Source organism: Hylobates moloch, unplaced genomic scaffold, assembly GCF_009828535.3.
Source record: "Hylobates moloch isolate HMO894 unplaced genomic scaffold, HMol_V3 SCAFFOLD_15, whole genome shotgun sequence".
Taxonomy (NCBI): domain Eukaryota; kingdom Metazoa; phylum Chordata; class Mammalia; order Primates; family Hylobatidae; genus Hylobates; species Hylobates moloch.
The window spans coordinates 96,198,102-96,212,911 of record NW_026652290.1 but is presented as its reverse complement, the minus strand read 5'-3'; the positions used below and the strand labels follow the sequence as shown (position 1 = coordinate 96,212,911).

Here is a 14,810-nt window from a genome sequence, read left to right as displayed (position 1 = left end):
ATTCAGCCAGCGCAGGCACCTGGCCGGCCTGACTGTGAATGTCTAATGGGTCCTAGCTTTAGCTCCTATTCCCCGCTCCTTTTCCTCGCCCCCGCTGCCCCCACGGGCTGGGGATGGGGAAGGGGGATTCTGTAAGTGCTCCCACCCTCTGCTGGAGGCCACAGCCTGGCCCTTTGGGGTGTAGATGGGGGGAAACGGAGGATTTCAGACCCCAGAGTCCGCAGTCCCCTGACAGCCCCCCCACCCCCCACCCCGCCTCCGCTAGAGTCATGCCACCCGGGCCTGTGGGATTCTCCTCCCTCCACGGAGAACCGTTGTGTGGATGGGGGCAATCGAGGCCCAGCGGGCAGGGGATCGCCTCACCTGCTGGAAAGTCCCTCAGAATGGGGGAGGGGGGCTGGGAGAAGGGTGAGGTGGGAGAAGGGGAGAGCCTTGGAGAAGGGGCTTCCAGAGGAAACAGGGTGTGAGAGCGGGAGAGGTAACCAGAAAGGAATATGGGCTCACCCCAGTCCTCTCTGCTCCCCTCTGGTCCCATCCAAGGAGCTGGGAGCATCGCTGTGCCTCCCCCTCCTCCCTCTCCTCCTCCTCCCCCTCCTCCTCCCTTCCCTCCCTCCTTCTCCCCCACCCTCCTATTCTTCTTCCCCTCCCTTCCTGCTATTTTCTCACCCTCCTCCCTCCCCTCAGTTTTCTCCCCACGCCCCTCCCCCTCCCTCCCTCCTCTCTCTCCTCCCCTCCTCCTTCCCCTCTCCCCCTCCTCTCCCTACCGCCGCCTCCCCGCTGTTCTCTCCCCTCCCCTCCCCCTGCCCTCCCCCGTCCTCCGCCTCATTAGGCGCGGCCGCGGCGCGGGGCCCATTAGCGGATCAATTAGCCGAGGTCGCCCGCGGCGCAGTCGTTAAGCGCGGGGCGGCCGCTGCGGGGAGGGGGCTCGGAGCCCGCGCCTCCGCCCGCCCCGGCTTCCCGGACCCGAGCACGCACGCCCCCCAGGACGCCTCCTGCCACCCGCCCCCCAGCGGGCCCCGGGACCCTCCCCAAACCCTACGGGGGCCTGGGAGACCCCCAGATCGCAGGCCAGGCCGTGGCTGAGTAGGCAGGACCCCTTCTTCCGAGAAGACCCCTTGTGGGGGTGTCGGGCTTGTGACCCCCCCCACGCATCCTTCTGCTGCCGGCAACATCAATATCAGTAATAGTTATTATTGTTATTATTATTATTACTAGCTGACACTCTTGAGCCCTTGCAGAAGTTCTAATTCTCAGTACAATTTTCCAGAAATTGAGATCACAGCGTGACTTCACTTGCCCCGAATCACCCCTAAGGGTCGGAGATGAGGAGCCCCAAGTAGATATATTGGCATTCCTGCAGTTCTTTCTGTGTGTAGATTTCACACACAAAAACGCAACCCACACTCCCAGTTCCCCGTTCTCCTCCGCCTAGTCTTTCTCTATCGACACACCCGCTGACACGCTGTATATTTTACTTGTTTATCTGTTCACCCCAGCCAGGAGGGCGGGGCTTTCTGTCTTGTTCCCTGCTGTGCCTCTGGGACTCAGGGTAGAGTCTCCATAAATGAATGAATGGGCCGGGCTGCGGTGTCTCTCGCCTGTAATCCTCGCACTTCGGGAGGCCGAGGCGGGCGGATCACCTGAGGTCAGGAGTTCGAGATCACCCTGGCCAATATGGTGAAACCCCATCTCTACTAAAAATACAAAAAAATTAGCCGGGTGTGGTGGCGGGCGCTTGGAGTCCCAGCTACCTGGGGGGTGAGGCAGGGGAATCACTTGAACCCGGGACGTGGGGGTTGAATGAGCCGAGATCATGCCACTGCACTCCAGCCTGGGAGACAGAGCGAGAGTCTGTCTCAAAAAAAAATTAAAAAATGAATGAATGAATGCACCAGCCTCTGCTGTGAGCACTTTCCTTGGATTAAAATGGGGTCTTCCTAACAAGGATTGGTTCTGTGATTATACCCATTTTACAGATAGAGAAACTAAGCCCCATCGTGGTGAAGCCACTTGCCTGAATCAACCAGCTGTGAGAGGAAGAGCCAGGATTTAAATCCAGGCTGGACACTCCATGCCGAGGACCATCCTAGGACACTTGCTGATGCCTTTCGCACTGACAGTTTTTTTTTTTTTTTGAGATGGAGTTTTGCTCTTGTTGCCCAGGCTGGAGTTCAAGGGCACGATCTCGGCTCACTTCAACCCCCACCTCCCGGGTTCAAGGGATTCTCCTGCCTCAGCATCCCAAGTCGCTGGGATTACAGGCGCATGCCACCATGCCCAGCTAATTTTGTATTTTTAGTAGAGGCAGGGTTTCTCCATGTTGGTCAGGGTGGTCTCGAACTCCCGACTTCAGGTGATCCGCCCGCCTCGGCCTCCCAAAATGCTGGGATTACAGGCGTGAGCCACTGTGCCCGGCCTGCTTTTGTTTTTTAATAAGGACAGTGTCTCGTTCTCTAGCCAGGCTGGAGTTCAGCGGCACGATCATGGCTCCTTGCAGCCTCAAACTCCTGGGCTCAAGCAATCCTCCCGCCTCAGCCTCCAGAGTAGCTGGGACTACAGGCACACAACACCACGCCTATTTTTTGGATTTTTAGTAGAGATAGGGTTGTGCCATCTCGGCCAGGCTGGACTTGAACTCCTGGCCTCAAGTGATCCTCCCACCTTGGCCTCCCAAAGTGCTCGGATTACAGGCGTGAGCCACTGCGCCTGGCCATAATTCTTATATTTTTGTAGAAATGGGGTCTCACTATGTTGCTCAGGCTGGTCTTGAACTCCCAGCCTGAAGTGATCCTCTCACCTTGGCTTCCCAAAGTGCTGGGATTACAGTTGTGAGCCACCAGGAGCAGCCTGTCTTTTTTCATGGCTGTGTAGTATTCCACTGTGTGACCATGTCACAATCCGTCTATTTGATTGGGGGCAATTATGACAAATTACAGCAGCTCTAAACACTCTTGTTCAGGTCTGTTTTTTTGTTTTGTTTTGTTTTGTTTTGTTTTGTTTTGTTTTGTTTGAGACGGAGCTTCACTCTCTCACCTAGGCTGGAGTGCAGTGGTGCCATCTCAGCTCACTGCAACCTCCGCCTCCCAGGTTCAAGCGATTCTCCTGCCTCAGCCTCCTAAGTAGCTGGGACTGCAGGGCTGCCACCACACTCGACTAATTTTTGTATTTTTAGTAGAGACGGGGTTTCACTATGTTGGCCAGGCTGGTCTTGAACTCCCGACCTGAGGTGATCCACTCACCTTGGCCTCCCAAAGTGCTGGGATTACAGGCGTGAGCCACTGTGCCTGGCGAATTGTTCGGCTCTTTTTGATGGACTCATGTGACATTTCCGTTGGGAGATGGATCCAGGAGGGGAAATGTTGGATTATGTGGTACCAAGTGGCCTTCTGAAGTAGAGGTAAGAATTTAACCTTGCCGGCCAGGCACGGTGGCTCACGCCTGTAATCCTAGCACTTTGGGAGGCCGAGGAGGGCGGATCACAACGTCAGGAGATCGAGACCATCCTGGCTAACATGGTGAAACCCTGTCTCTACTAAAAATAGAAAAAAAAATTAGCCGGGTGTGGTGGCGGGCGCCTGTAGTCCCAGCTACTTGGGAGGCTGAGGCAGGAGAATGGCGTGAACCCGGGTGGCGGAGCTTGCAGTGAGCTGAGATTGCGCCACTGCACTCCAGCCTGGGCGACAGAGCGAGACTCCGTCTCAAAAATGAAAAGAAAAAAAAGAATTTACCCTTGCCAAGGGGTATGCCTAGACGTGTTCAGGTTTCAACAAGGATAAATGTCAGCAGGGGATAATCCCTTGCAACTGGCATTTTTAGAGGCACTTTGGCTGCAGTGGAGATGGGGTGGGACCTGCCAGGAGGCTGGTGTGATCAGCCAGTCCTGTCCCCTCCACTCTCAGCCCTCTCCTTAGGGCCATGAGACATTTTCCCCGATGTCGGCTGTCCATCTCCACCCTTGTCAGCTCCCCTCAGCTTGGACTCCCTCCCGCCGTGAAGTCCCTCCAGCATAGAAATGGCCATCACCCATTTGCTGGGTGGGCAGCAACAGGTTCCCTTGGCCCAAGTCCCAGAGAAGCCAGGGGCTGAGGCCAAGACGGGAAAACTGGGGGCAATCCCCTTTCCTTCTGGCTTCCCCAGGGCTGGTGCAGCTTGGGCGAGGCGGTGGGGGGTGGGGGGGGCTTCTGGCTGTTCCTTAGAGGATGGAGGCTCAGCTAGCGGGGAGTCAGTGTTCTGAGCATACTGGCCGGGCACGGGGGCTCACGCCTGTAATCCCAACACTTTGGGAGGCCGAGGCGGGAGGATTGCTTGAGCCCAGGAGTTTGAGACCTGGGTAACATGGTGAAACCTCATTTCTACAAAAAAAAAAAAAGTATGTATATACATACAAAAATTAGGCGAGTATGGTGGTGCATGCCCACTGTCCCAGCTCAGGAGGCTGAGGTTGAGGGCCACTGTCCCAGCTCAGGGAAGTTGAGGCTGCAGTGAGCTGTGATCGCACCACTGCACTCTAGCCTGGGCAACAGAGTGAGACCCTGTCTCAAAACAAAAAAAAAAACCCAAAACCGAAAAGAAGTGTACCTGTGTGGGCACTGGGGCCTCCTCTTTCTCTAAGGGAAAAGAATGTCCTTTAGGTCTTCAGATCTTGGGTGCAGAAATCAGCTCTGCCACTGACTCACTTATTTTATTATTAAAAAAAAATTTTTTTTTTTAGGAGATGGGGTCCTGCTATGGTGCTCAGGTTGTCCTTGCACTCCCGGCCTCAGGCAATCCTCCCACCTCAGCCTCCCCCACTTACTAGCTTAGGGACCCCTTAGCCTTTTTAAGCCCCCATGACCGCCTGTCTAAACATCAACCACCTGGGCCATGCTGTGTGACCTGAAGTCTTCAGCTCACCCTCTCTGGGCTAGGCATCAAAGCAGGGTAGGCCAAATGCAGAAGCATGACCCACCAACTCTTTTTTTTGAGACAGCGTATTGATCTGTCACCCAGGCTGGAGTGCAGAGGCATGATCTCAGCTCACTGCAACCTCTGCCTCCCGGGTTCTAGCAATTCTTGTGTCTCAGTCTCCCAAGCAGCTGGAATTACAGGTGCACGCCACCATGCCCGGCTACTTTTTGTATTTTTTTTTTTTTGAGATGGAGTTTCACTCTTGTTGCCCAGGCTGGAGTGCAGTGGTGCCATCTCAGCTCACTGCAACCTCCTTGAGTTCAAGTGATTCTTCTGCCTCAGCCTCCCAAGTAGCTGGGATCACAGGCGCCCGCCACCACGCCCAGCTTTTTTGTATTTTTAGTAGAGACAGGGTTTCACCATGTTGGCCAGGATGGTCTCAAACTCCTGGCCTCAAGTGATCCGCCTGCCTTGGCCTCCCAAAGTGTTGGGCTGACAGGCGTGAGCCACCGCACCAGGCCACAGCTAGGAACTCTTGATGTTCTAGGAGGGTGTCTCACATTGGAAGGAACCCCGTCCTCCCCCGGGGGCAGCCACAACACAGAGGCAGGGACACAGCACCGAACCTTCTCACATCTTTATTTGAAAGGCACAGCTAAGCCCACCCTTGATACAGCATTTTCCACTTCTCTCTGTAGAGATCAAACGACTGAACACAAGATAAGCTGACTATATACAGACACAGGTGTGGGTGTTGCTTTTTTTTTAAAAACATTTTTGTCTTTTTTTTTTTTTTTAATATCCCCTTTCTTAAAAGACAAGCTAGTATACTGGAAAAAGAAAAAAATAATAATAAAATAAAAACCAAGACAACTTTAGTACCCTCATCTTTATTTGGGAAGGGGAGGGGGAATCCCGGGTCACCCACCCTCACCCTGCTCCTCCCAGCTCAGCTAAGCTCGTCCCTTGTGCCCCCCCTTTTGTGGGTGACGGGAGAGGACCAGGTGGGCGTGGAGGCGTCTGGAACTAGCAGAGGTGGCGAGTGGGGCAGGTGGAGGTGGGAGCATACCTGGGACCCGGGGTCGGGGGAGACTCGGGGTGCCCAGGACGGGAAAGGGGCAGCTAGCATTGCGTGCATGCAGTACCAGGGTGAGAGAGCTGTGGCGTGTGCCCCGAGGGGCCCAGGCAGACTGTCAGTTACACGTGTTCAAAATGGGGGAAGGGCCGGGGGGGCCGCGCTTCTCGAGGTCTTGCTCCCTTGGGACCTGGTCTCCCATCTGACCCTCCAGGCCTTAGCTTGCCTCAGTGGCAGGGCAGGTATCCACCTACCCAGGCTGCAGGGGAGGAGGAGGGAGGCCGGGACTGGGGTAGGAAGAAAGCTAGAGGTGGCCTGCAAGCTGGGCTGGGGCCTCCACCAGCGGCCACCATAAATACTATGGGAGTTTAGCCAATCCCGAGCTCCGCTGTGTCTTGTGCTAAACATTCCTTTCTCTCCGTGCCTCTGTCTCCCCTCTGTCCCCCCTCCCACCCTCCCCGTCCCGGCCCCCTGCTAATCCGACTTCTCGCCGTCATCCTCCTGGTGGGTGTCACCGTCGTGCCCGTTCTTGTCTTCCTTGGAGAGGTGGGCCTGGGAACCCAGCGCGGACAGCGAGAGGAGGCCGGTGCCTGCGCTGACCGCCGGCAGCGAAGGTGGCTGCAGCCCCACAGGCAGTGGGGTCAAGGGCAGCGCCAGGGCCTGCAGCTGAGACAGCTGGTGAGCTTGGAGCTGCTGCTGCAGGGCGGGGGAGGGGAACGTTAGCTGCCTGGGGCCCACCTGTCCTCCGCCCACCCGCCCAGGTCCCCATACGCACTCGGATGATGGAATTCAGCTCGGGAGCGGTGACCTGCTTGGCCCTCTCGATGGCTCCCAAGACCTGCTGCTGGTGCTGGAAGGGGGTGGGGGAAGAGGAGAGGGGGTGATTCCTCCTGATCCTGGGAGAGGAGAGGGGGATGGCCCTGAGGCCAGGCGGAGCCCCACTACCAAGTGGGCCATCATGTCTGCTCCTCCCGGTGGTTTTCAACCCCATCAGAAAGCGCCCTCCCTCTCTCCAACTGCTTCCTTTCACCAAGCTCGTCTCTTCATCTGGCCAATGGAGACAAATGGAAAAGTGCAGAAAACGATCAAAAGGGTTTTGTGCTAAGTAGTTAGGAAACAGCTTTTGAATGAGCCTGGGAGAAACCCTGGATCCTGACCTAGCCTGTGTGCACAGCCACGTGCAAAGACGTGAAAGATGTGAATCTTTGTGCAGTATACAACCTGCCCAACTGTACAGGGATATCCTGATCCTAGGAGCACCTAGACTGTGCCCTGAGTCTGGCCAAATTGAGCCCTTCTCCTGCCATGGCTGGGGAGGGCCCAATGAATTCTGGCAGGGACGGCTAGGGAATGGGCCCAGGTTCAGGGCAGTTCCTCCCCCAGCTCTCACCAAACACCTGACTCTGTGGCTAGCAGATGCCAGAATCTACCAATCTCCCTTTTTTGCCTTGGCTACCAGGAAGCCTCTGTTCTGAAGGGCTCCAAGTGCCCTTTTCTCCAGGGCTTTCATTGAGTCCTTCTAAGACTTGTCCCTGGGCAAAGCAGGGCACCCAAAGGATCCTGAGATACCCACAGGGAATGAAGAGGAAATTACAAACTTTTGACGGTAAACTTGGCAGGGACAGGAGATGGGCCTTACATGGATGGCCCTGGGGAGGGGCGGCCTCGCATCCTGAGCCTCAGAACCCAAGAAAGGAGAAGGGGAGCTGGGCGTCAGTTTCCTCTGGGTGGGTGTGTGCATGTGGTAATGTGCACTCGGGATCACGTGTGCCCACGTGTAGCTGCACATTCCTGCATGCGTGTCCCTGTGCTGTCTGCACACACGTGTATCCGTGTGTGTCTGCATCTGTGTATCTCCCGTGTTGATGTGCCCATGCCTATCTGTGTGGCTGTGTCCATGTGTGACCACCCTGTGCTACCCCTTCCCCCCCAGCCCCTAACACACCCTCTAGTCCTTGGTCCTGTGCAACCCGCAGGGCCTGCAGGATGTCTCAGGAGGGTGGAAGGAGGAAGACAGATGAGGAAAAAACATTCCTGGTGCAGTTTTGGCCCATCTGACATTTCTACCTATGACATGACTCACTCCAGCTGGGAATTCCAGAGCAGGGTGAGGCCCGCCCCCCACACCCCTGCACCCCTGGAGTGTCTCTGGCCTGGGGATTCTTCTGCGCAGGCCGGCTCTGGTGTCCAGAGCTAGGGAGGTCCAGAGAGGGGAGGCGTGTGCCCTAGGGCGCCCAGTACACCACCCAAGATGGCTGCAGCGGACAGGGGCTGGGCAAGTGCAGGGCCCCCCCACAACCCCTCCCCAAGGCCCTGGCTCTTACCTCTTGGGAGAGGTAGGGCAGGACCTGGGCACAAATCCCGTTCAGCCTTTTGACGATCTCCGCCTGGAACACACAGATGAAGCCGGCTTCAGTCCTGGGCGGATGGCAGGTGCAGGCTAGCCCCAGGAGGCCCGCCAGGGGCCCGGCCCAGCCCCGCCACTTGCGGCTTCTCTCTAAGAGGGGCTAGGTCTGGCCGGGGTGGGATGAGCAAAGCCGTGTTTGGGCCCGAGGGCAGCTGGTCAGTGGCAAAGGTGGGGCTGGAGTCCGGCTGTCGCCTGCAGCTTAGAGTGCAGGAAGTGCAGGATGAGGCCAGACTGCACATTCCTCGGTTGCATTCCTTGGGGCTCGGCCACTCAGGCCCCTGGCAGGTAGTAAGCGCTTGTGGGAATGTAGGGAGGGCTGGGGGCCGTAGGTTGTGGGGAAGGTCTCTGCCCCTCCCCTCCACCGGGAGAAGCACTCCCAGGGAGGCCTGAAAAAGAGGCGGGGGGAGGAGAGCGGGAGCTCGGGTAGGGCTTAGGAGGTAACAAGATAACCGGGCTGGCTTGGTGCCCAGCCAAGGGCCGGCTGCTACCTGCCTGGGGGTGCCCAAGGGGGGGCTGGAGGTAGGGGGAGGAGGGGGAAGGAGGAGGAGGAGGAGGAGGAGGAGATAGGAGTACCTGTTTGTGCATCTCGATGTTCAAGCCATAGGACATCTCGTAGTACTGTATGGGGGAGACAGAGAGGGAGCCGGAGATGGGGGCGGGGAAGGATGGGGGGACACGGAGACAAAGAGATAGGGGAGTGGCAGAGACAGACAAAGGGGGGAGACAGCAAGAGACAGCTGAGGGCAGGAAAGAAAGCAGAGGCAGGTGGGAGGGAAAGAGCAGGAGGGAGAGACGCCCACACCCAGCATCCCAGCCAGCCCTGGAGAGGGGCAGGGGGCCCGCTGGGGCTGCGGATGGAGACTGGGGGCACTTTAGGTCCCTAGCCCTGGCCTGGCTCCTCCCCCACTCTGTGTGCACCGTGAGAACACGCATTCCAGGGCTCCTAATCTTGTATCTTTCTATGTCTTGTCTGCGGGTGGGCCCAAACTCCAGGGAAGTTTGCCTGCCTGGGTATAAACAGTGAGGGGTAAACAAAGCCTGCTGGCTCTGGGGCCAGCAGCTACCCCTACCCCAAGCCTCAGATCTCACCCTGCCCCTCCCCTGCTCTAAACTCTCCCATGGCTCCCTGTCACCCCTGGGGGAGAAAACCAAGTTCATTCCCAGGCCTTCACATAGTTTCTGCGTCTCTGTCTGGTGAACTCCTACTCATCCTGCAAGACCCCAGCTGTGTGCCCCATTTCTCCATATAGTCTTCCTCAGGCAGGTCCTAGGTCCCTCTCTCTGGCCCCAGTCCTGTCTTTCTGGCTGGGAGGGTCAGGGTCTGGCTCTGCTTCCCCCACAGAGCCAGAGGGAATTTGGGTTCTGGGCTGAGACCCCAGCATTGCTGCTTGAGGGCCAGGCCAAGGGTGGGTAAGGGCGGGGATTTTTGATGCAGAAATTGCCACCTGGCGGTTACAAAACTGAGCAAGTGATTCTGGCAGCAGCAATGCAGTGTCACACCTCAGCCCCCCGAAATGGGTAGGGCTCAGACCCCCACCCACAGGCTTCCTCTTTGAGCTCGGGCCCAAAGGGGTTAAGCGTGTGGATGCTGGGACCTTGGCGGTGGGGAGGGACTCGGCTGCTCCCCCACGTCAGTTCCTGGCTGTTGGCTTTCACAGCCGGCGAGCCTCCTCCTCCTCCCTCCTCCGCTGCCAAGGACAGCCGGGGGACCTGGCAGGGCCGGTCTGCAACCCGGCGGTTTGGCACCTCGGCCACTGCCTCGGCCAGCTGCCAGGCTAGCGAGGCAGGCTCAGCCCAGCAGGGGCCAGCTGAATGGAGAACAGGCCTCAATCCTCGTGCTTCCCAGGGGAGGTGGCTGGGGCTTAGGGAACAGCTGCCTGTGGTGGAGGGGATGTGGGGGGCCCTGTCCCCCCAACCCAACACTGGACCTAGGGGTGGAGTGACTTTACCATCACATAGTGACGCTGCATCTCCGACTTCTCACTGGCCAACTTGTCACATTCGAGCTTGAGGCTGAGGACGCACAAGGGGGAGATGGGGTGGTTAGTGGTGGCTGGGCGGGAGTCCCCCACCCTCCATTATCCAGGGGAGGAAACTGAGGCTCCAAGGCCCCAAGACCCCTATAAGGGCAAGATCGGCCAATTCTCAGAGGGTCAAGCAACAATTTTTTTTTTAATTGAGACGGGGGTCTCCCTATGTTGCCCAGGCTGGTCTCAAAAACTCCTGGGCTCAAGCAATCCTCCTGCCTCGGCCTCCCAAAGTGCTTGGGATTACAGATGTGAGCCACCCACCACCAACGAAGCCATAAACTTTGATAGGGGTTGAGGACATTGAATTGAGGGACAGGGAAGTTGGTAAGAGTTGAGCTCTCTGTGATGCTGGGGGGAGGGGAGAGCGTCAGGGCCCCTGACTGTGAGAAGGGGGTGATGAAACCACCCTTGCAGATCTGGTTGGGGGGAAATAAGCAACATTATAGGAACGACAGAAGCTAGAGGGTGCACAGTAATGCTGGCTCAGAGTGTCACAAGCCTTTACCTCTCACGATCCCGACGAGGCCCGCAATGTCATTGTCACGCTCCTTTTATAGATGACACAGTGGACACCCAGAGAGGGTGAGGAACTGGCTCAAGGTCACACAGCCAAGCAGCAGCCCAAGCCCTCAACCACAGGGGAAAATTTTCCAGACCCAAATAGAACGTACAAAGAAGCTGAGAGGGTCTGGGGCTGCAAGGTGGCTCCCGGCTGGACTTCCCAAGGGGACCCTAGCTTCATGGGGGGCCTGGGCTTCCCAGGCAGACCCCTCAGCTCCCTCTTAGTCCTTCCTAACAGCCTTTTTTCTTTAGCTGGGACAAAACACACCATTTCTCCCACTCCACCTGGCCAGTCCGGGTGGCTGACACCAGAGCGTCTTACAGGCCCTCCCGGGAAGGATGAGCTGTGGGGCGTTTCTCAAAGCCCCCATGAGGGCGTCGTGGCCGGAGGCAAGACAGCAGGCAGCAGGGCCTCCCAGTCCAGGAAAAGAACTGGTGATGGTGGTGGGGGAGGTGTCCTTTAACCTACTTAAATCCAACCCAGCACAGGGGCCCTGTGGACCTGGCTGTGGCTTCCCTGCTTCTGCCATCCCCACCCCCTCTCGGACTGGGTTCAAAGCTCAGCCCTGCGTCTTCCGTGCTGTGTGACTCTAGGCAAACTCCACTATCTCTCTGGGCTTCATTTCCTTCTCTGTGAGGTACCACTAACCTCGCAGGGTAGGGTGCAGAAGAGTCAATGAATTCAGACAAGAAAAGTTCTAAAACAGTACCTGGCATACAGTAAGCATCTCATAAATGCACATGGACCTTAGGATACCCCAGGAGCCTGGCATTTTGCTCCACCGGAGAAGAGTGTGCTGGGTTAGGGATGCTTTGGCCGCCACCAATTTTTCTCTAGTTTTCTTTTAAAATGTGCATTTGTTGCTACCATTAAAAAACAACAACAACAACAAAAAAAACCAGGGCTGGGTGCAGTGGCTCACGCCTGTAATCCCAGCATTTTGGGAGGCCAAGGCGGGTGGATCACTTGAGCTCAAGAGTTTGAGACCAGCCTGGCCAACATAATGAAAGCCTGTCTCTACTGAAAATACAAAAATTAGCCGGGTGTGGTGGTGCACGCCTGTAATCCCAGCTACTTGGGAGGCTGAAACAGAAGAATCGCTTGAATCCCAGAGATGGAGGTTGCAGTGAGCCGAGATTGCGCCACTGCACTCCAGCCTGGAGACAGAGCAAGACTCTGTCTCAAAAAAATAAAATAAAATAAAATAAAATAAGAAATAAGTTTCACTCCAAACCCTGGATTTCTGGCCTTTCTTGAAAAATAGGATGATCTGGCCACCCAGGGGCTGTTATGCCTGAAACATCCGGTGTGTGCCTCTGATATGGTAGGGTCCCTTGTTGGATAGCAGGAAGCCCAGGCCCAGCGGATAGAGACCCCAAAGCTCAGAGAGGGCTTCCGGCTTAGCAGAGGTCACACAGCACTGTGACCGCCATCTAATCCCTTCCCTGTGGAATCAGGTCAGCCCCAGGGCTCACCAGCCAGTCTCCAACCCTTCACATCGAGGAACCCGCACAAAAGCTTCTGGGGCCTGCATGGAAAGCCAACTCCAGCTCCTTCGACTGTCAGTGTCTCAGTTTGCCCATCTTGAGAATGGGTACGACAGTCGAACAACAGGAAGGATGAAGCACGAGGAGGCACGAACGGTCTTTAGCACACAGGGAGTACCCAAAAAGGTTGGATATTCGCAACAGCAACAACAACATCGAGCTTCCCCTTTCTACTTGGAGGAAATCCAGGATCCTTCCAGGAACACTCCTGGGGTGGGCACACTTCAGTTTAGAGAGGGCCCCAAGGCCAAACGCGGGTTTGAGCATAGCCTGACTTCCTCCAGATTCCCAGGCCCGGCGTGCGCCTCCAGAGCAGGGCAGGCGAGAATCTATATCCTTAAACCAGGAGAGAGACCTGGTGCAAACCTCAGCCTTGCCACTTCCTCAATGCTACGGACACCCCCGAGGAAATAACATCTCTGGGCTTAAGTTTCTTTCTTTTTTTTTTTTTTTTTTGAGACAGAGTCTCCCTGTTACCCAGGCTGGAGAACAGTGGCTCCATCTCTGCTCACTGCAACCTTCGCCTCACGGGTTCAAGCAAGTTTCCTGCCTCAGCCACCTGAGTAGCTGGGATTACAGGCGCCCGCCACCACACCCGGCTAATTATGTATTTTTAGTAGAGACACGGTTTCACCATGTTGGCCAGGCTGGTCTCAAACTCCTGACCTCAAGTGATCCACCCTCTTCCGCCTCTCAAAGTGCTGGGATGACAGGCATGAGCCACCACGCCTGGCCTGGGCTTAAGTTTCTTTAAGTGTAAGAGAACTAAATAGTTCCTTCCCCTTAGATACCGCAGCGTGGCAAGCTCTTCAGAAATGCCAGGAGATTTCTGAAAGAAGAAGCACCTTGGAGAATCTGACGGATGCTGGGAACCCTTTCTCCAAAACTGGGCAAAGAGAGAGAGATGACCAGGCTGCAAAATGTTTCTGTTTTGGGGGTTGAGGGACGGCGAGTCCGTGCCCTAACTCCAATTGTTGGAAGGTCTTTTATCCAATGGAGGACTTGGGGGTATTGGGGAGGACGGAGGGGCTCTGAAGCCACACAGCTGAGTCTTTGGGCAAATTATTTATTTTTGTGCCTCGGTTTTGTCCTCTACAAAATGGGGCTGTTTAAAAGAAATGAATTCAGCATCTGTCAAGTGATTAGGTCACAGTCTAGCATATATTATTTTCCCACTCTCCAGGCCTCAGCCTTGCCATCTGCGCAGAAGAAATGGGGGGACTCACATTCTCGGGACGCAGGGACCCCCAGTCCCCCAGCTCACCTGTGATACTGAGCTTGCAGGAGCTGAAATTCGTCTTTGATGCGGTCGCAGGAGTCCGAGGTGGTGAATTTGAGTTGCTGGGGTAGGTGCGAGGAGCCCTGTAGGGAGGGGGCCGCCTGGGTCAGGCCCAGGCGTGGGCTGGACCCCCTTCAAGGGCCGGCCAGGAGGGAGCGGCCGCGCAGCTGCGGCGCCCCCCCTCCTGCCCCACTTCCTGGGCCCATGTTTACGGCCCCTGGCGCGGCCCCCACCCGCGCTTCCTGCCCCCCGCCTCTCCCGGGGGAAGCCGAGGGGGTGGGTGCGCCCGGAGCCGCCCCGTCCCCCGCCACCCCCAGGCAGTGGGGGTGCGTTTTAAGGCCCGCCCTAGATGGGGGGCAGGGTGCGCCCTCTACCGCCCCTCCAAAGCGCCGGGAGGGAGTGTACATCCGAGGGGGGTGGAAACGCGCCCTAGGGCGCCCCCTCCCCAAGTTGGGGGGCAGCGATTCCTCCCTGCAAAGTCCCCTTGGGGGAGGGGTCTCTCTCTCGGTGCCCGAAATCTTCCGGGGGGGAGCCCACCCCAGATTCCCCGCGCCCTTCCTCGGGGACACGCTCTTCCGGGAGGGGTGCGCCTTGGATCGCCCCTCCACCACAGGCCCCCAAAGGATCCCCGGGCTAGAGGTGCCTGGCGGGGCTTCCGGAGCGCCCCAGGCCCGAGGCCAAGGCCGTCCGAGGCCCTGACTGTCCCGGCGGGTTGGGGGGGGGGGGCAGGCCGGGGGGGGGGGGGGGGGGGGGGGGGGGGCGGGGGGCCGGGAGCCGGGGGTCGGGGGCTTAGGGCCGGGATCCGGGGTGGGGGCGCCGGCCGGACGGGCCCCGCTTACCGAATGCCTGCTTTGTGGAAACATCATGTCAATCGCGGCGGGGGGCGCGGGCTGCGCCCCGGCTGTGCGCCCCGGCTCGGGCTGCTGGGGGCGCCGGGCGGCCGCGCCTTTGTCCCGGCGCCGATCGGCAGCTCCCGGGGCCGCCGCCGCCTCCCGCGCCCGGCCTCGCCCGCTTCCTGCGCCC

General features: G+C 57.6%; 3 protein-coding genes across 5 annotated transcripts in view; all 3 read right to left on the bottom strand.

Moving 5' to 3' along the window:
• The window catches only part of TLE2 (TLE family member 2, transcriptional corepressor), a 58,058-nt gene extending 52,042 nt beyond the window's left edge, over positions 1–6,016 (bottom strand). Inside the window, exon 1 of the mRNA XM_058428766.1 lies at positions 5,957–6,016. Within this exon, the coding sequence (XP_058284749.1) occupies positions 5,957–6,016 (60 nt within the window). The remainder of the gene's footprint in view (positions 1–5,956) is intronic.
• Positions 1–14,810, bottom strand: part of ZNF77 (zinc finger protein 77) — a 263,032-nt gene that overhangs the window by 124,578 nt on the left and 123,644 nt on the right. The window lies entirely within an intron of this gene.
• On the bottom strand, positions 5,510–14,810 carry TLE5 (TLE family member 5, transcriptional modulator). 2 transcript variants are annotated; one of them, XM_032176817.2, is made up of 7 exons: positions 14,627–14,810; positions 13,773–13,870; positions 10,319–10,382; positions 8,943–8,987; positions 8,287–8,349; positions 6,738–6,812; positions 5,510–6,658 (listed from the first exon to the last, which is right to left on the bottom strand). In XM_032176817.2, the coding sequence occupies exons 1-7, from the start codon at positions 14,651–14,653 to the stop codon at positions 6,437–6,439; spliced, it is 594 nt and encodes a 197-aa protein (XP_032032708.1). In that variant the 5' UTR covers positions 14,654–14,810; the 3' UTR covers positions 5,510–6,436. The 2 variants fall into 2 exon arrangements, with proteins under 2 accessions (XP_032032708.1, XP_058284070.1); XM_058428087.1 differs by having other exon boundaries at positions 5,510–6,655.

Coding starts and splice junctions, on each gene's coding strand:
- TLE5 (XM_032176817.2), bottom strand. CDS start 14,653: ATGATGTTTCCACAAAGCAGGCATTCG. Junction 8,350..8,942: donor ACATCGAGATGCACAAACAG/GTACTCCTATCT, acceptor TGTGTGTTCCAG/GCGGAGATCGTCAAAAGGCT. Junction 6,659..6,737: donor AGCTGAATTCCATCATCCGA/GTGCGTATGGGG, acceptor CCCGCCCTGCAG/CAGCAGCTCCAAGCTCACCA.